General features: G+C 58.3%; 1 protein-coding gene across 1 annotated transcript in view; it reads left to right on the top strand.

Annotated features, from left to right (window-relative positions):
- The window catches only part of MYO16 (myosin XVI), a 250,269-nt gene that overhangs the window by 37,069 nt on the left and 193,625 nt on the right, over positions 1-19,575 (top strand). Inside the window, 2 exon segments of the mRNA XM_037528697.2 lie at positions 5,605-5,868; positions 16,265-16,335. Of these exon segments, the coding sequence (XP_037384594.2) occupies positions 5,605-5,868; positions 16,265-16,335 (335 nt within the window).

Genomic DNA, 19,575 nt, shown 5'->3' with positions numbered 1-19,575 from the left:
CCTTCGCGTGCGTCTTCCCTCACTGAAGAGGCGTCGTGGCTGTGCCGCCTTGGCGCGGGGCTGGGCTGAGGCCCCCGGCCAGGGCCGCTGACCCTCCTCCCCGAGCCGGGGGCCGCAGCCGGCAGCCGAGAGCCGGGCAGACGCGGCCGAGAAAGGCTGGCAGGGCAGCCGGGGGGCTACAACGCGGGCGCTCAGTGCTGGAGGGACTGAGCAGGGGTGGGGGCGGTTTTCAGGGGCCCCTGGGGGCCGCCTCTGCAAAGAAGGGGTGTGGGGGAGTGAGGGAAGCAAGGGCAGCCGTGAGGCTCCGGGGAACGGCGGGCAGGGAGGGCACAACTCGCGGGAAGGTCCTGAGGCAGGGGTGGCCATGCGGGTGACCCAGCCAGTGTCGGCTCCCCGAGGGGCATCCTGAGCGCCCCACTAGCACGCCCCCTGCTCAGAGCAAGCGCCGTTGGGTGCGTCATCGTCCACGGTTTACCTGTGGCCCTCAGATGCCTTCCAGCCGCGGCCGCCTGCCTCCCCGCGCCCCTGGGCGGCGCCAGGCTCGCCACGGAGAGGAGAGAAGCCCAAGGCGGGCAGGCGGGTGCTCGGGGCACGGCTGCCCCTCGCGCTGGACACGCTGGGTGTCTGTGCTCAGCGGAGCTGCCGCCTCCTCTTGGAAATCCAAACCCTGCTCTGCCCGCGCCCCCCGCCATCAGGCCGCGCGGGCCTCGTTTTTCCTTCCCCAGCTTCCGGTTGTTTAAAAATTCCAGTAACCGTGACAGCGATCACCCGAGTGACAGCCAAATGCAGACTGGGAGACTTGACATAAAGGAAACTTCGGTTTTCGCCAATTGTCATAAATAAACCCACGCTGGGACGCAGCCTGCACGGCCACCTTGCAGTGACCGCGAGGCCAGCGGACCCCCCCTCCGGGTCTGCCCCGGCCACAGTGGATCAAGGTTTCCTTCCGAAGGAGACAGGCCCTGCGCAGACGCCGTGCACGCGAGGCTTCCGTGGTGGGGTTTTATTTATTTTTTTAATTTTTTTTTAATTATGCATAGAAGAGCTGGGGTGCAGGCAAAGGTGCAGGGGTGAGAGGATTCCCCAGAGACAGAGTGGGGAGCAGAACAGGCAGATCCACTGAAATCCACTGCTGAGGGGAGCAGCGGGGAGACAGGCGAGGTCTGCTGCGCCATGTGGGGAGCTTGAACCCGTGCTGCAGAGGCTGCGGACCGCTTCATAGCGTGGTGCTTAACTCCCTATGCCACCAGGGAGCCCCGCGATTGGGTTTTAAGTTAACTTGTGCCTTCAGAAAACTGCCTGGAGGTCACTGCGGACAGTTCCATAAATATGCCACCTCCTCAGATAGCTGTGGCTGAAAATGTGAGCTGGGGCTGCCCCCCACTCTAAAGCAGGGTGAGCCGGCGTGGACGGGAGTGTGGCTCTGGGGGGCCCGTGCTGCGTCGGAGCCCGCACCTGGGCTGTCCCGTTCCAGAAGTCCTAGGAGTCTCGGGCTCCTGGGAAGCCATTGCGGGGTGGGTGGGGGCGGATAAAGACAAAAGCTTCTGGGTCTTCTGCATAAGGAGAGATCAGAGAGGCTTGAATTATTTATTATGTGGAAATGAGGACTGACAGGAGAGACAGATACAAGCTGATGAATGGTGTCCTGGAAATCAGTGGACTCTCTTTCATTCCAGACTCTCAGCAGGAAAGAGGACGGTGGTCCTTGAGGCTGGCGGGGGGCAGATGTGATGCCCATGAAGTACGTGCGTCCCGGGCCTCGTGTGCTAAGACTACGGAGGTCAAGTCGGTAGCGCACGAATGGGGGGAGCCGTTCTCAGGCTGAATTGCTTCCCACATGTCTCGTTCTTCACCCTTTACCCTGGCAGCCTGGCCTCCCGGGCCTGTGGCTTTGGGACACGGGATGTCCCCGTTCCACAGCACAAGCCACACATCGCTTCACCTGCTCTGTTCTTGGAGGATTCGAGACAAGTCTCCGCCTCTCCCCTCCGCCCACCCCTGTGCCTGGCGGAGAGCACGTGCCGCCCATCAGTGCCGGGTGTGCCCAGCAAAGCATGGGGTGCGGCCGCTGCCGGGGGCTGCAGTCAGGAACGTCACCCACGGGGCGGGAGGCGGCACCTGCTCCCGCAGCCAGTTACGGTGCGAAAACCTGGGCCAGCCCGAGGGCGTCTTGGCTGCGTCCTAGTGTTGTCAGCTTTGGGGACATCCCTGACCTTCTCAGCCCCTCGTGCTCCAGTCTTCATTGAAGGAACAGGGCTCCTGGGACCATCCCAACTCGTTGTGTCGGTGTCGTAGGAGCCGACCAATCCCTCGGCAACCCCGCCCCTCCAGCTGGCCCAGGACTTGCCGCTCGGCGCCCTCGTCCACCCCAGACTTGATCCGACTCCTGGGGCCACCTCGCCAGAAGGCCAGGAGCTCCTGGTGACAAGCCTGTTTTCGCGTTACCGTGACACAAATCCTGGGAGAAGGACGGAGGTCAAGTCTACAGCCGCGGGGAAGCTGTGAATGGGCCTCAAACCACTTACTACTAAATAAGCATTGCGAGGGCGTGTTAACTGCAGATACACAATGGGCTGGTGGAGCGGAGACGCTGTGGAGCGCACAGTCGCTTGTATGTCACCTGTTTCATTTCCATTGACAGAGAAAAGTCATTTTTCACAGCCTCGATTAGAAAGCAGGACCCGTGGTTGAACAGAAGTCCAAGTCTTGGTCTCCTGAGACATATATTAAACATTTGAAGATCACGGTAAAGTGGTGAAGGGACAGTGTTGGTTTTCTGGAGAATAGACATTATTTCAGTTTATCTTCCCATCCTCCAGAGAAGCGTCTTGTGGCAGGATCCATGAGGCAGGCGTGGTAGACCTACATCTTGAGATATTTTAGTGCATAACATCTATTTCTTGCCCAAATGTAATTTCTTTGTTCTATTTTTTGCTCTGCAAAGAGGGATCTGGGCCTGCAGTTTGATTACAAGGATGTTAAGATCTAGCACTTTTTAAAGACTTCAGTGCTCAGGGAGGATTGTAAGGGCTCTGGGGGAGTGTGCTGAAATTGATTATACTCTTGTCTTTGAAAACCCTCACTGTTCCTTTGTTTCGCTGTCATTGGATGTGCAGTAAAAATATCTCTGGATTCATGTTACTAAGAATTGATTCTGAGAATCAAATTCCTGGTAGGAGAGTTGCTGTGCGTGTGTGTGTGTGTGTGTGTGTGTGTGTGTGTGTAACACCCATGTGTCAGCACCCTAATATTTTTCCTGGACAAGCATCTCCTAGTTTTCCTAAAATTTGCAGCAAGCCTATTTCTGCAGGGATGAACGGCAAGTCCACAGCAGCCTTTTCCACGAAGGGCTCGTACTCTGTGTGTGTGTTTTCACGCCTTTCGTGCAAATGCTGATATTCTCATTTTCTGCCTTTTTGTGACGAGCACACGGTAGAATCTACCACCACAGCCCCTTCAGCCACAGGCTGGTGGTGGCTCCCCAGAACTTTGTCACTGTTAAATCTGGTTCTCTGAGCCCACTCAGCACCAGCCCTCCCGAGCACCACTAGCCCCCGCCCCACCCCGGCCGCCACGCTGCTCTCTCTTCCTGGGACTCTGCCACCACCTGTGCTTGCTGGACTCACTCGTGTCTCTGCTTGCTGGTGACTGGCTGGTGGCATGGGGCAGCATGTTCTCGAGGGCCTGTCATCAGCAGCTGGTAGGGCCTGTCTCCTGGAGAAGGCTCGGTGCTGCCTGCTGCATGGGCTGAGCTGGCCGTGCACCCGCCAGCGGGCCCTTCGTTTGCTTCTGTCACCGCTGGGGTTAGGCTGAGAGGACTCACCAGAGACAGAGTGGGGAGCAGAACAGGTGGGGAGAAGGAGAGGTCTGCTGCGGCCTGTGGGTCACTCCCTGGCCGGGGATCGAAGTTAGGCTGTCCCGGTGATAGCCTGAGCCTCGACCCCTAGGCCACCAGGAAGGCCCTGCGTCTGATTCTTAAGGACACTCACTCGGAGTAGGTGGGGGGGAGTGTCAGAATATCCCCACGGGACACCTGCAAACACCCATGAGGCAGCCTGGAAATGCTCCTGAAGAGGGGGCTCTGGGTGCAAACCTGGGGGGCTGACCCAGCCCCATCACCAGGGGCGTGGGCGTCCCCAGCAGTGGGAGCCCCACCTCACAGATCACCTGCAGCCTTCTTAGTGCGCTGGAACCAAAACATAAAAGAAGCATCAGAGAACTTTGGCGCTTCTGACAGGATGCCCTGTGCTCACTCAGGTCCTCTTGGCCTCACCCACGTGTGCAGTAGTGGGGTGCACAGACCCCTCAGATCTGCCTGTTGACATCGAAGACCACTCATGGGCAGTCTCCTCGGGTCAGCCAGTAAACATCTCAGCAGACGTGGCACAGTGGCTCCTTGTTTATATTAAAACCAATCTTAGAAAATGTTGACACTTTGCTCCCGGCCATAAGTAGGAAATAGGACATCTGGGGCTGAAACTTGGGCTTTTTATCAAGTGAGTAACTCGGGTGATGGAGGAACTGAAAGCGTGTGATGACTGTTCTCCATCCTGAGCCACGCGCATGGCCTGGGGGGTCTCCATCTTCCTGTGAGCCTGGGGGCGTCTGGCCTCCCCAGTCATCTGTCTGGCGCTGGCAAGCCGGGCCTCTTGCAGTTTAGTTCTCTTACTCGCAGAGAGGATGGGCGTGCCTGTGGGTGCTGAGACTGGCCCTCTGCAGTGCGAAACAGACGTGGACACGGCATGGCCACAACCCGCTGTCCTTCCAGAGGGGAGGGCGGCTTTTCAAGGGTGAGGTGGAAGACCCCATGGCCTGATCTTTCCAGAGGTAGCTCGGGATCTGCCGGACTTTCGTGCATGACACTCTGTCTTAGCAGAAGAACGGAGACACACCTATCTGAATCTGTGCACGGGAGATTCCAGAAGCTTCTGTGCTCCCACATTAATTCTCTGCCAGCAGCAAACTCTCAGCCTAGCGGTGAACATGCAAGCCTGCTAGTTCCCTTCCAGGGGGCCTGGGTGTGCTAGACCCGGGGGAAGCATCTGGAAGGGAAGCTCAGACTTGCAGTTTAGGGGACTCAATCTGTCGCCGCTCTCTTAAATGACCGAGACGGCAGCCGCGCCCATTCTGCCCGAGATTTGAGTTTCAAGAGCCATCTCCAGTCCTGCTCAGCCTTTGTCCATAGCCGTGGCGAGGCCTTAGACAGAACCCTCGGAGCGGCGCTGGCCACGCGTGGGGTGGACACGCCTGCTGGCCCGTGACAGCCTGGACGAGCTGCCACGCCCTCACCCCGCCAGGGCCCAGCCAGCCCCGCTCAGGAGGACCTGGGGTGGCTTTTGCCAAAACGTGGGGTTAACATGTACTCAGCATCTTCCGCTGGATGCAGGAGGGGACACAGCGCTGCAGTCCAGGCCCTCGGTGGGGCGCAGAGAACAGAGGCAGACGCGCCCACGAGGCCACCCTGCCTGTCCCTGCGCTGTCCCCGGCCTGCGGTGCACGCTCTGGCCGTGGGGGGCGGCTGGCGCGGGGCGCCCGGCTCGCGGGGGGCTCTGGTGCTGCTGCGGGGGGCGGGATAAGCCTGTGACTCGCCCTTGTGCCCCCCAGGTTGCCTCCAGCTATGCAGCGCGTTCCGCTCCCATGACATGGAGATCGACCGGGGCCTGCTGGAGTCCCTGCCCCTGGCCCAGCGGCAGCGGCTGGTGCGGCGCATGCGAGGCGAGCAGCTGAAGGCCTACTACGCGCGGGAGAAGGTGCTGCGGCAGCAGGCCCGGCCCCCGGGGGCGCCCGGGCGCGGCCGGAGCCAGAAGGTGCGCTTCCAGCTGGCGGACCTGCTCCGCGATGCCATCGTGCGCCGCGACGACAAGGAAGGTGCGTGGGGGCTGCGGGTCTGCCCTGGTCAGGTGCGCCCGGTGCTCTTTGGGGGGAGCTGGAGTCGTGTTGAGAACACAGGCGGGGCGTGCTTCACCTGTCTGGGCCAGGCAGGAGATGCTCTTGCAGGGAGTGTAGCCTCGAGCCTCCAATCCCCCAGGAAAGACAGGAATGCAAGCGTAGGAAGGTCGTGCCATATTTTTTAAAAGACTCAACTGCCTGAGAAGCAGGTGATTTCCTTGCAAATCGTTCAGGCCATCGTGGTGGAGTGCCTCCCGCCTCCCTGTGTCCTTGGCGAGGGCGGTGCTGCCAGCTTTCTGTCATGGCTCCCAAGGCAGGTGCAGGGGTGAAGCCCCCTCCCTGCATGGGGGGTCAGCATCCGCCTGTCCTCGGGGTGGCCGGGAGCCTCTCCCGCACCTGTCCCCTGCTCACGGACCCCGTGGGCCTGCAGCCCAGCTCTCCCTCCGCCCCCCTGTCCCATGCTCTGTGGCAGGAAAGCAGTGCAGCCCTCCCAGCGGGGCGTCAGCACTGCAGGCGGGACCCGCCCGAGGGCTGCGACAGCCTGTGAGGGGCTGGGGCGCCTGGGCCAACAGCCCTCAGGGGTCCCGGTGCCCACCTGCCTCTTCACTGGCTGCTGCTGTTCTCGCCGGGGTACGTTCCCACACTTGCTCTTGGGACCCAGAGTTTTCAGGGGGCAGAGGCGTAAATGTCCGTCCTTGCCACGGGCCAGGTCCCGCCGCTCCCTCTCCGGGAATGTCGCTGTGACCGTGGAAAGCCCCGTTCCCTCCCTCCCTCTCGAGGGTGACAGCCCTCGGGTACAGGGAACTGCCAAGTGGTTCGGCACCGTCTGGCCGCGTGAGCCACAGAGAAGGAAATCCCCTCCGCTGCACCCGGCAGCCTGTCTGGGGAGCTCTGACAGCCGGAGCCAGGCGGGGTGAGGAGCCACTTGGGAGCCACTTCTTGGGGCAGAGCCCAGAAGCCCAGGCCCCGCTTCAGCCCCTCAGCCCTGCGGGTCACAGCCAGTTTTGAATGCCCTGGGGCAGCCTGGACCTGACAGGGACCTCTGTTTCCTTCCGGAGTGACACTGAGCCTATAAGAAAACGGGGTTGTGTTCTTGTGCTGATGAGGGGTGATCACTGGCACAACGCCATGTGCAGTGTGAGTTTTAAAAGGTAAGGCTTGAAGAATCCAGGCCCTTGGTCTCCGTCCTCTGAATTCCCTTTCCGAGCAGCCTCCTTGGCGCCTCCGCAGACCCTGGAGGAGCTCAGTGGCGTGTCTTCTTCAGCGACGAGGCGGTGTGCTGTGGGCAGGTGACCCCGGGTGTAGCGCGAGGGGGTTTTGTCACCTGCGGGGGCTGCTGGAGCGGCGGTGCAGGATGTGGTGCCCTGCCTGCGTAGCAGAGGCCACAGGCCAGGGCCTTAAGAAGTCTCAGTTAATTGTATGACATTCTGGTGCCAGAAATCCTTGCACAAGGGCCAGCACATGGGGTTCCGGGAGGGCCCTCCTGGCAGCTGACCGCTGTCTGCACGGCCACCATTGTGTCCAGTGAGGACGGGGCCTGTGGAATAGGACCCCTTAGTCCTCTTGCAGCCTTAGTTACCTCCTAACTGCAGTTACTGCGGGGTGGTGGTGCAGGGGGGTGGTGGTTAGGGTGTCAGCATAGGGGGGCAGTGATAGGGCACAAAACGGGTGTGTTTGGTTTGATTCTCACTTTAGGAAGCCTGTTAGTTTGGGGTCACTGAGATGAGATGTGCAAGTGACCCGGGGGGGACTGCAGGAAGGAAAAGAGGGGACGGACCCACAGGTATTTGGGCCTTTAGGACTCGGTGCTGGTGAGTCTGGGTGTTCGCCCGCAGCCACCATAGGAAGGCCCCCCCAGTGGCCGCAGCAGTGGGGAGTCGGGGAGGCCCGACTCCACGGTGTGAGCAGAATGGCTTCCTTTGAGGCCTCGCCCCTGCCTTGCCAGTGGCCACCTTGTGCACGTCCTACGTGGCCCTCCCTCGATCCACGCCTTCTGTCCTGATGTCCTCTGACGCGGCCCGGGACAGCTGGGTTGGCGTCCACCCCCTGACCTTGTGTGGCCTGAAACTTGTTCTTAAACCCCGTCTCCAAATGCACTTACGCCGTGAGGAACTGGGGTTTGGGACGTCACTACCCAGAAGTCACCAGCTTATGCAGCGGAGGGTGGGGCAGGAGACAAGGGCGGGGAGGGCTCCAGGCAGCAAGTGTCCAGGGACACCATCTGCGAGACCGGGCGGGGCTGTCTGGGCATCGTGTCCTTTGGAGAATCCCCCGTCCATTGGAGAACCCCCCATCCATTGGAGAACCCCACGTCTTTGCAGAGTCCGACCTGCCACCCGGCCCCTGTGGTTGGAGGCCCTCGTGGGAACACAGGCTTGGCGTGGCCAGGCTCAGTGGTGGGCAGGGCTGTCCCGGGGCTGCAGGAACCCCGAGGAGGCATCTGCATGGAAGCTGCGCAGCCTTTCCCAGGGAGACGAAGGAGCAAGGGGTGGAACTCTCAGCACTGTGAAGCTGTCCGCAGCCACTGCAGCGAGTCCCATCCCCGGCCAGGGAGCTACCCACAGGGCGCAACAGACCTCTCCTGTCTCCCCGCTGCTCCCCTCAGCAGTGGGTTTCAGTCAATCTGCCTGTTCTGCTCCCAGCTCTGTCTCTGGGGAGTCCTCTCACCCCCGCACCTCAGCTCTTGTATGCATAAATAAATAAAATAAATCCTTTTTTTAAAAAATGAGATTCTATATCCAACTGCTTGCAGAGGGACTGAGACAGGCACCTGCTGCTCACACACTCCCTGAACGCCGTTCGTGCCCCAACACCAGCGGCCCTGCCCCTCCACTGCTTCGTCCAGACGTCCTTGGTCATCTTCACTCCCGACTTAGTCCAGTGCCCTCCACCAGTGAGCTCCCTGCCGGGAACCGGTGCTGGGCAGGTGGCCGGGCTCGGCCGTGCAGGCCTGTCTCCGCCGCTGGCTGCAGCCTGGGGACGCGCCTGTCCACAGAGGCTTCGTCTTCTTCATCGATCCCGCCCTGTTTCTTCTTTGTGTCCTTTTACTCAGTGATGGTGGGAGGTAGAATTCCAGCTCTGGTCGTCTGCGAGTTTTCACACCTTCTCCCCACTGCGGACTCGCTTCCTGCCCAAGGCCGGATGGGTGGAGGGCGTACGTCTGACTCATTTTTTAGCCAAAGTCCTTTCTTTGTCACCAGTCCCTGTTTGGTGGAGGATGGATTTGCCTATGGAATGTATGACTCCCATGAACTCTGCTCGTTAATTTCTTTGTTTTCTGTCCTAAAGGAACAGTGAGTACGCGGCGGCCATCTTGCCATCTTGCCGCCATTTTGCTGTGGGCAAAGCTGGCTGCGGATGAGTGACCAGGCCAGCGTCTCCCCTGCCCTAGACTGTTCTTAAGCGCCTGTAATGAGTCTGTCTTCTCCCTTCTTCTCTTCCTCCTCACAAATGAGGCTGTTTACTTGTCACCGTTAAAAGTCTGGGTTCTGACCAGCTTCTGGGACTGGCGACTCCCACCTCGGCCCAGCCCTGGCCGTTCCCAGTAGCCTTCCTCGGGCCCCGGCCTTCTCAGAGCTCCGTGGGCCCCCTGACTCGGACTTGGGCTTCTGCCGCATTTTTGCTTTTCTAGCAAAGACCTCACGGAGCGAGTAGATTGACCAGCTTTTCCGTTTCCTCCCCACGGCTGTGCGGAGTCCCCGAGTGAGCCGTCTGCACCCCCGGGTGCTGAGCCCAGCACCGTCCTCGGGATGTGGAGGACCCGTTGGCACTGAACTGAAGAAGTCTTCCAAGTGCGAGTGCTGTGTTTTTCTGTAAAACCAACACGAATAGACGGAACAAATGGCCCTCGGGAGTTTGACCTCAGCACGAAGTGCCGGTGTCTGTCCTGTCTGGACCACGGAGTCCATTTTGTGAGGGGAGGAGCCGGGCCCTGGGTGATTCTGACCTGGCTGCCGTCCGTGATTAGCTTCCGCCCTCCACCTGCAGCATCATGGCTCTGCAGGTCCGCGAGGCTCCCTTCAGGTGCTTCTTGTGTTTTCCTGCCTCCGCAACTTTTGTGTTTTCCTGCCTCCGCAACTTTCTTCCCACGCTGGTTCCTCAGAAGCTTTCTCTGTCCTCGGAACCTCGCCTACGTTCCTGCTCCACATGATTGCGCTGCCTGACCCCTTCCGAGAAACGCAATTCCCACTTTCTCCTCTCCCCAGCCCCAGCCCAAATTGTGAAATTAGCTTCTCTTTGATGCCTGTGCTTGCTTTTATGAACCGCTCCAGGCTTTATACTTCCTATCGCTCTGTGACAAGTTACCAGGAAGGTGGTGCCCTGAAGCGCACGCTCCCTGCCTCCCCGTCGGCCGGCCCCGGCTGCCCTCTGGGAGTGCCCGCGGCTGCGGTGAGGGTGTGCGGGCTGCGCTGTGTGGGGGCTGGCCGGGAGAAGCCTGCGGGACCATCGAGCCACTTCCTCTGTGGGTTGGGACAGGACGCTGGTTTCTCACGGGGCCTGAGGCCCTGGAGATCAGCCTCAGGTTCCGGCCGTGTGGCCTTCGCACACTGCCGGTTCAGGACCGCGCAGAAGGGGGGCTGCTGGCGAGACCCCCACGGAGCCGAGGCCGCCTCCTCCCTCCGGGGAGCAGCAGAAGTCCACGTCTCCAAAAAATGAACTCAGAAATGTCATCGATCTAAACCTTCTATTTAACACAAAGTTCCTTAAATTTGTGTCAGATTAAATGACCTTAACCGCTCAGCGGCTTTGAAAGACCTTTCAGAATTAAGAGAATGAGCGGCGCTCACATCAGAGACTCTCTTTGTAAGCCGTGCGCGGAGCCTGCTCCGCCGGGCCGCCGGCTGCCAACACGCCGCCCCAGCAGGCGAGCCGGCTCCACGCTGCATACATTCCCACTCTTATTTTAGTGGTGAAGAGCAAATTGAAAAATTTAAATTAGACAACTCAGTTCATCACAAAGGACTTACAAATGTGCTCTATTATCTACGCGAAGGGGCCTAGTCTTATTAGATATGAATTAAGTAAATCGTTCCTTCAGTGATGTTCTAAGGCACCTTTTTACCTTGTTAGATCTCTGTGACTAAACAAAACTGAAAAAAAAAAAAAAAGCAAAAAAAGATCTATTGAAAATAACAGCTAGAAGATGCCTTTGTGAGATCAACTTAGAGAAAACAAAACCCCTCTGGGGTTTTTCTGGGGAAAAACATTTTTTAAACAGTTTAAAGAGCAGACAACGTAGACAAGACCAGCCTGTTACTCACGAAGACCACGAACCCCAGCATGCGAATACATTGGGCCGGCGCGCATGTCAGCCTCGCAGGAGACAGGCACCTTTGTTCTGCGCGGTTCCCCGTGCATATTCTGCAAACGCGCGCACCGATTTTATTTTAAACTGCTTGAACTGATTGCTTGGGAAATCAGCAGTGAAGATAATCAGATTACTGCAGAACGCTGGGCCCCTGTCTCCGGTGAGCCCGGGCATTGGGGTGTGAGGGACCAGCTCTCCCCTCGCTGCCCGCTTGTCTGTTGCTGTCTCCAGGCGGGCGGGGAGGAAGGTCGTTTCTCCCTCTTCCCTGCGGTGAAGTCTCCCTGCTCTGTCCTGACCCCGCTGCTCAGCCACTCCACATTTTGCCCACCTCGATGCCATCTCAGCCCCTAATATTCAGCAATGTCACTTTGTTTCCCTCCAGCGCCTGCTTAGTCCCAGCATCTTCTGGCTGCCGGGGTATCAGCCGAGCTCAGGCGATGCACCCAGTGTTAGAGGCGTCAAGGTTGCTTGGTCATTTTGATCCGATGAAAATAAAATGCCATTATCTTTTCCTGAGTTTGAGGCTTAAATGCTTTCTTAGTTCACATATAGAAAATTGCATTGACAGTCCTTTTATTCATCACCATGGAGTGTGATAATAATCTAAAATATTTTTGATGATTTGAAAATCCAGGGTTCTAATGTAAAACAAAAATGAAGCTCTTATAACCATGGGCGGTTACGCGGCACACACAAGTTTGCAGGGATGATACTAGAGGTGGGCGGGAATCTGGACATGCCTGAAATAATGACCATATATTGGGGTTGGTTAAAACTAAATGTATAATAGGGCCTCCCCTGGTGGCTCAGGCGGTTGAGCGCCATGCTGTGAAGCTGTCCACAGCCTCTGCAGCGCCGGTTCGATCCTGGCCAGCCAGCGAGGGTCCCAGATGGCGCGCAGACCTCTCCTGCCTCACCTGCTGCTCCCCTCAGCAGTGTACTTCGTCAGTCTGCCTGTTCTGTTCCCCACTCTGTTTCTCTGGTGAATTCTCTCACCTCCCACACTTCTGACTGTACCCAGTGCTTGTATAAATAAATAAAAATAAATAAATCTTTTTTAAAAAAAACCCTAAATATATAATAAAGAACTTGCAATGTATTTAAAAAGCTATAGGATTATTTAACTGATGGGATTGGATAGTGGGCTCCTTTTGGAAGTATAAATCCGTTTGTAACAATATTCTGGGTGATGTAATGGAGGGAAATTATATCTATAGGGCTTTTCAAAATACACATTCCCTCCACCTGTGCACCTTTGGGCTCCTCTGGGGGTGTGGTACCCAACGCACAAAGGCAAGGCCCCCCAAATCCAAGGGCAAATTGTGGGGCAAGAGCAGTGTTGGAAATAGTGGGGAGTGTTCTTTCATGCCGTGGAATTGGCTGGTAGCGGAATGAGAACCTTTCATGTAAAAGATAAAAAGACATTTAAAGATAGCTGGGTATTGTGCCGGGTATCCCAGGCGATCTTTATAAAATGGAATAAATGGTGTTTTCCATTTAATTTCCATTTCTGACCCATTCATTTCACGCAACCACTTGTGTCCGGTACTGGATCCAGGGAGACGCCATCCCGTGCCCCCACGCCCCCCACTGTCCTGTGAAGAGTAATTTCACGTGCAGGGTGTGTGTAGACACCGCACAGTATCGAACAAAACGTTGAAAAGTGGCTGTTTCTGAAAAGATCCAAGATGCCTCTTGAAATTCTTTTGTTTTAAAACAAAATGACCGTTTAACGTTGGCAGCGTGGCCCGGCGGGCGTTGGGGGGGCCTGGACACCGCGGCTCAGGGCGTCCGGCCCGTGTGCTCATTCTTGGCCTCGCAAGGGTCAGCTCTGGCTGCTGCGTGGGCCTGTCCTCCCCTCTGCGAGGTTCTGCTTTGGGTTTGCTATTGCAGACGTGGACGTGGGGTGCGCTCTTCATTTAGCCCTTGAGCCACCCCAGGTTCTTGTTCCACGAAGCCGTTCCAAGGAATTGACAGACATGTTAGATCATTAGGCAGAGAGAAACAGACTTTCAGAAAGCAAGGTTTATTTAAGGGGAGAAAGCAAGGACTCCCGGGGCGCGGTGCCCGGCGGGCAGGGAAGCCGCTGTCGGCCCGTGTCTAGGGCCAGTTAAACCTGTGTTCTCAGCAAGGCCCGCGTCTGCTTGAGGAGGGGCGACTGAGCCCGCTCGGTGACAGGTTTCCTCTCGGCGACTAGAGGTCGACCGGGGAGAAGCTGAGGTTGTCACCCCCGTCAGGGCCTGAGCTCTTGGGCAAGTGTGTTGGCTTAGAGGTGGGCTGGGTGGCAGCCCAAAAAGTGCCCCTTTCGTGGCAACAGCAGATGTGTTTTCAGTGTCTCTGTGTTGATAGGACGGCGGGGTTTCCAGCAACATGGCTCTGGAATGGCCCCGAAGCCCGGGCGCTCCCCTGGCCTCTGGTTTTCTCTTCACTTTTAGCCTCGCTGCACTTTCAGCAAACGGCAGCAAGACTCAGTATGTAAATGCCCAGCCTCGACTCAAGCTAAGCAGACCTGACTCGGGACCAGAGTCCGCTCTCGACCCGCCCCCTAAACGGTGGCGTCCAGTTGAGCGCTTGCCGCGAAACCGCGCTGTCCTCGGCTTCTCCCAGCAGGGCTGGCCTCGCCGGGTGACTTCCTGGTGTACGTAATTTAGGGCTTTTAAAATGTAAAGATACAAACTGAAAATAATTCAAATAAAGCCTTCCAAGGGGGCTCGGCGCTGGTGACTGCGTGCGGAGGGCAGTTCACGTGAAGCCACGCTCTGACCGCACGTCCCCTCGGGCAGCTCCTGCCGCAGGTGCCCTGGCGGGGGATCCCGGGCTCCGTCTCTCGGGCTAGTGTGAGATTGGAATCGATCGTTTCCCGCGGGGCTATTTATCTCTGACTGAGTGCGTCACGCCGTACATATTTTTGTACGTGAGCGTCTCAGGGGACAACAGTTATAAATGCTTAATGGGGGATGTGTCTGCGTCTAAAGGAAAACCGTCCTGATGAACGAGCTTCGAAGGAAAGGCAGAGGGTGGCGTGAGCCTGGAAAGCAGTGGGAGCAAGCGGCCCAGGAGCCCGGTTTCCTGCCGCGGTGGCCGGCGTCCATGGTGCTGACCCACAGCGGCCGCTCTACTGCAGCCACACCCAGAACTCGCTGGCCGCGCCGGCCAGCCCCGCGGTGGACTGCCGTCGGTCTCGCACTGCGGAACAGATGTGCGAGTAACTATTACGCAGATAAGAAAACTTATCCTCCAAAGTTGCCCCTTCCTACCGCGGGATTATTGAAAAACGCAAAAGGATTTATACGCATAAAATCATTGACATTAAATTTTCTATAAATGCAGCTTTGTCAGATGTCACTACAGGGTGTGTTTAATGTGGCGCTGAAGTTAGATTTAGGACAGTGGCATTCGCTCACGTGTAAACGGTATGAAAATCTGCGTTTTCAGCTGCCTCGTTAGGCGAACAGTCCTTTCAGAAAACAGCCCTCGGAAGGGGAAGGCCCAGCCTACTGTCTTTTTCTCCCCGGCGTGATGTCTGAGTCAGTTACTAGAGTGTCAGTGGCTGGCGAGGGGGTTGCAAGCAGCTAGACAAAGCCTGTGTTGAAAACTAAAATGTATGTGGCCACCAGTGACCAGACTGTATTAGGAACAAAATAAAAACGTGACAGCCGTCCCTCCCGGGTCAGCTCATTTTCCCCTCCGCCCTGGACGCTGTGTCTCACGGCAGGCGGGGCGCAGCCATGGGAGTGCGCCCTCCTCAGCGTCCCGCAGTCTCTGGGATCAGCTACAGGGGAGATCAACCGTGTGGAGGATCAGACCGGGCCACCCCCTCAGAGCGGAGTCTGATTTGTTGCCCAGTTAACCGTCGAGTTAAGGAGATGGCGTGGACGTTTGCGGTGGAGACTACTTGAAGATGCGCCAGTGACCACCACTCTGTGGGCAACACAGACACACCGGGAGACGGGTCAGAGACGGGTCAGGTGTCCCCCAGACCGTCACATGACCCAGCAAAGCTGCGGCTGGCCCAGCGGTGGCTTCCCCCACCCACCCCGCGGCCCCCTCGGTCTCGGGAGCCAGATGAAGACCGTCTGTGTGGCACGACCTTTTCTGATTCGCAGGGTTTTTTCTTTCAAACTCTTTAAAAGTTGACGAGCATTCTTAGTTCAAAGGTCGTCTGGGCAGCCGTGGTCTGTGACCCCTGGCCCTTGGTTACCCGGTGAAAATGCCAAGGTCACACCGATGTGGCCCAGGTTGGCCGTGGGCACAGGAGTTCAACAGGAATCACCAGGCACAGCTGCAAGACTCAGCTGCTCACATGGCGCTTATGGGGACGCGTCCCGGACACGCTGCCAGTGTGTGTTCTTGTGGAGCGCGGTGTTTGCGTCAGTGACGTGTGCGGCGCCTTGTAAATGCATGTCTCTCCCTCCCTCCCTCCACCCGCCCACCATCTCCTCTCTCCCTCCACTCCCCCTCCCTCCACCTGGCAGAGGCCTGAACCTGGCGGAGGTGTTGGGGAAGAGGAAAACGCACCCCACTTCATGGCTGTCACTCTCTGGGGACTTGCTGAGCCCCGACTGGGCCCGCCCCCCAAGCCTGCTGTGGGGTGTGACCGCGTCCCCCGGCCGGGGCCTCCGTGGGCTGTGCTTGCTGATTTACTGGCCACACCCGGGCTCCCTGCGTGGCTGGTCCAGCGGCTCTGTCCCGCCTGGTCTCAGGGAGCTGGTTCCGCGGGCTGGCACATGCGTTCCTGGGCCGAGCCGGGGGTCCCAGCAGAACAGCCAGATGTGGCAGCCTGCCTCCCGCAGGAGCCCAGCGCAGCCAGTCCTTTCTGTCCTCCCTGGCGCCGCCAACCGTGTATCAACTGCACATTTCAAAAAACAAGCCACGAACTGTCTCCCCTTTGGAGGGAGCTGCGTGGCGGGCGTGGGTGGCTGCGTCCAAGCCACGCGTGAAGGTCGGAGCTGGGAAACCGGGGCCGAGAGTCCTGCGGTGACACCCGTCTGGGGTCAGGCCGCAGCCGCTGGCCGAGGGGTGGAGGAGAGCAGGCGCCTTAACCCTTCTCCTCTCTTGTTCTTTCAGCCCTGAGGCTGCTGAAGGAGGGGGCCGACCCGCTCGCCCCCGTCGGCTCCGGAAGCTCCCTCCTGCACCTGGTAAGGACGCGAGTGGGCCCGCGGGGCCGGGGCGGTCAGCGGCCGTGTCCACCGACCGGCACGCGTGGCAGGTGCGCAGTTTGCAGAAGGAGCAGCGGAGGTGACCCGCCGGCGCATGTGCCCCTTTGGGAGGAGCGTCTGATGCATGCACCAGCGCCCCCGCCCTAAGGAGACGACGCCGCGGAAAATGGGTCCCGGCGCCAGTGGTGGGCACCAGCAGGGCCTTTCTTGGGCGTCTGCGGGTTGTGCGAGCCCCTACGGGCTTTTCCAGGCTCTGGCCCTTTCCATATAAGTGTGAGTGGGCTGAGCCGTGTTCTTGCGGAGGCAGAGCTGGGGAACAAATAGCCGCAGCCGCGGAGAAGGAGACGTCCCGTGAGGCGCCTGTGCTAGAAGTGTTTGCTGGGTTGGTCGGGGTGAAGGGCAGCGAAGGGCAGTGAAGGGCAGCAAAGGGTAGCGAAGGGCAGCCCCTCCTGCGTGTCATGGTCTTTAGGACTCACTGAAAGGCAGCGGTTTTGAAAAATACCAAAGCAACCCTTATGTGGAACCCTGACTTGGAACAGCCAGCAGGGCGAGGAGGGCCCTGTGCTGCCCCACGCCCGAGGGGCCAGTGAAAGAGGCCTGCGGGGTCACTTGGAAGGCCCAGCGGGCACAGGTGCCGGGCATGGGTGCCAGGCCCGGAGCCTAGCCACACCTGCCCGAGTCCCTGCCCGCCCCAGGGAGCCTGGCTGCACTTCTGCGGACGCAGGGATGCCCAGGATGCCCGGGCACTCGGGTGGCACCTGGAGGGGAAGCGACCATCAGGGAGTCAGGATAGAAGATCAGCAGACGCAGGTACTGCTCCCCAGCACTGGCGGGGTGAAGGGCAGGCCCCGGTGGAGGCGTCAGCCCTGGAGCGTCCAGTTTCACACTCAGACCTCGCGTGGTTGCCCTGGTCCCAGGGTGCTGGCGCCGCAGTCACTTCCCCAGGCCTGTGCTGCCTGGTGGACCTCAGGGATGGACTTAGTGCCTGCCCCCTGCAAGGCTGACTTGTGACTGTGACCGGGGCTGTCTGAGAAGCTGGGACTTTCGGTGTGGCCTGGCGTGCACCCCACGTCCATGGCTCAGCAAAGCAACCAACGCCGGGCTCTTAGGCTGCGGGGCTCGCCCTGGCTAGTGGGGACAGGGTTATTTAGGCCCCTGGCAAGCGTGTGCAGATTCAGAAAGGCGGAGATGAAAGTGGTGTGTGGGAGAGACGCCCCATCACTGCCCGCCCTGTGCGGGTAGGTGGCATTTGGACTGCAGGGCGTGAGGTGTGGCTGAGAAGCGGAGAGGGAGCCGGGGTGTGTGCAGAGGGACGGGGCCCAAGGACGAAGCCCTCTCTGCTGGGGTGACTGAGTAAATAAAACAAATGAGAAATTGCTGGTTGCCAGAGAGACAAAATTGCAGGGTTTCCAGTTGCCGTAGGTGCTGGAGGGCAATTTAGCCGTCCAAGAGCTCAGACGGGAGCAGCCCCATGGGGCGCCCTCCCGCCAGGCCCCCTGATGCCTCCTCAGCCAGGCTGTAATCACAGCGTCAGCCCCTGGGCTGCCTGAGAAGCTCGGGGATGGCTGCATTTACTTCCCATTGCTGTTGCTCCGAGGGCCTGATTGTAGTGTGGACCTGCAAGACCTTCCTCTGGCAAGTGCTGGGAGGACCTTCTGGGGGGAGATAAGCAATTCCCACCCATCGAAGGTATTTGAGAAGCAGGTCTGACTATCTCTCACCACACAGACTCTTCATTTTTATCTTTTTAATCAGTTCTCACAAGTACGTCTGAATTAGCTGTTTCCCACCCTTCATTCAATAATTCACGCAGCAAACCCATAGCAGGTGCCGGGCACTGCTGCGGACAGGAGGACCCTACACCCCGGGACCCAGTCTACGGGGGGCAGCAGGAAAGGGACGCAGATGGAACCCCTTGGAAGAGCTTTTATTTATGAAGTTGGAAGTGGAATCGCATGGGGTTAGCTAAAATGCTGTCCAGGGCTCTAGGAGAAATGAGCTGCTGATGCGGGTGTGGAACAGAAGTTCTTTTAATTCCGCCAGTGACGGCGGCAGAGCAGGGCGGCAAGCTGCAGTAAGCACGTTAGAAATGGGACACACTCTTTCTGGGCTGGTGAATTCTAGTTGTAAGAAAGACAGGCGTGTAAGCTGTGGAATTCCAAGTAGCTGTTAAAAATACCGAGCTGTAACAGATATGCAAATATGCCTAAGACATGTTGGTAAATATCAAAAGCCAGCTAGCGAGCAAGAGGTATTGCACAATCAGCCAGAGAGAGAGGGAGAGCGAGGATCTTGAGAACCAAGCAAGCCACTTGAACACTGGCTCCCGGTGAGAAGGGTTCACGGTATTTTTTACTTTCACCTTCTGCAGATTGCTTGGATATTTTAAATGATAAGCATATAAACATCACATAATGAAATAAATGAATGCAATATAGTTGAGGCTGTTTCTATTCGAAGCTGACGTCTTAAATGTCTTGCTGACTTGCCTGCTTGTGCACGGACGTCGGTGCTCCAGCTCCCCGGCTGCTCTCCCGGTTTCTCTGAAGTCTCAGGACCGGGAAAAAGTAGCGACAAGGAGCAGCTTCCTTCAGCAGCGGCTCAATAGCTTAGCAGCTTTGCCGCCGAGCAGAAAATATTTTTCTTAAAAAGATACTAGCGGGTCTCTGGAGAAAATGTCTGAAGGAATATCTCACTTTACAAGTGGTCTGGGCATTCAAGAACAAAGAGTGGACAGTGCGAGCATCCAGTTTGCCCCCCGCCCGAGCACCTGCCACGGACCGTCCCCTCGGTCCCGCCTCAGGTCCTGGCGGAGCTGGAGACACTGCAGGTCTCACCAGGCCGGAAGCCCCTCAAGCAGAGGCTCTGCTCCTCACCCCAGGGCTGGAGTCTCAGCTGTGCAGGATGAGGCCCCGCAGCCAGGATGAGGCAGGTGAGGGGCGGGTGGAGGGTGCAGGGGGACGGCCAGGGCTGGTTAGGGATGGCAGGAAGCTGCACATTCTGGAAAACAGAAAACAGTTTCCACGGTCTCTCAACAGCGACTCCTTGAGGCCTTCCCGGGGAGTGGCTTGAGATCCGGCTTCCTGACTGGCCAGGGGTGGGGAAGTCCCAGAGTCCACGTGTCCACGGCTCGCCTTGGCTGAAGGTCCGGCCGTGCTCTGCACTCTGGGGCGTGGTCACTGTCGTCCTGGGCCTGAGCTGGTGGGCACCTGCAGCGGG

The sequence above is a fragment of the Talpa occidentalis genome, unplaced genomic scaffold (assembly GCF_014898055.3).
Source record: "Talpa occidentalis isolate TD23 unplaced genomic scaffold, MPIMG_talOcc4v2.1 talOcc4.5, whole genome shotgun sequence".
Lineage (NCBI taxonomy): Eukaryota > Metazoa > Chordata > Mammalia > Eulipotyphla > Talpidae > Talpa > Talpa occidentalis.
The sequence above is the reverse complement of the archived record's forward strand: the minus strand, read 5'-3'. Positions and strand labels throughout refer to the sequence as shown.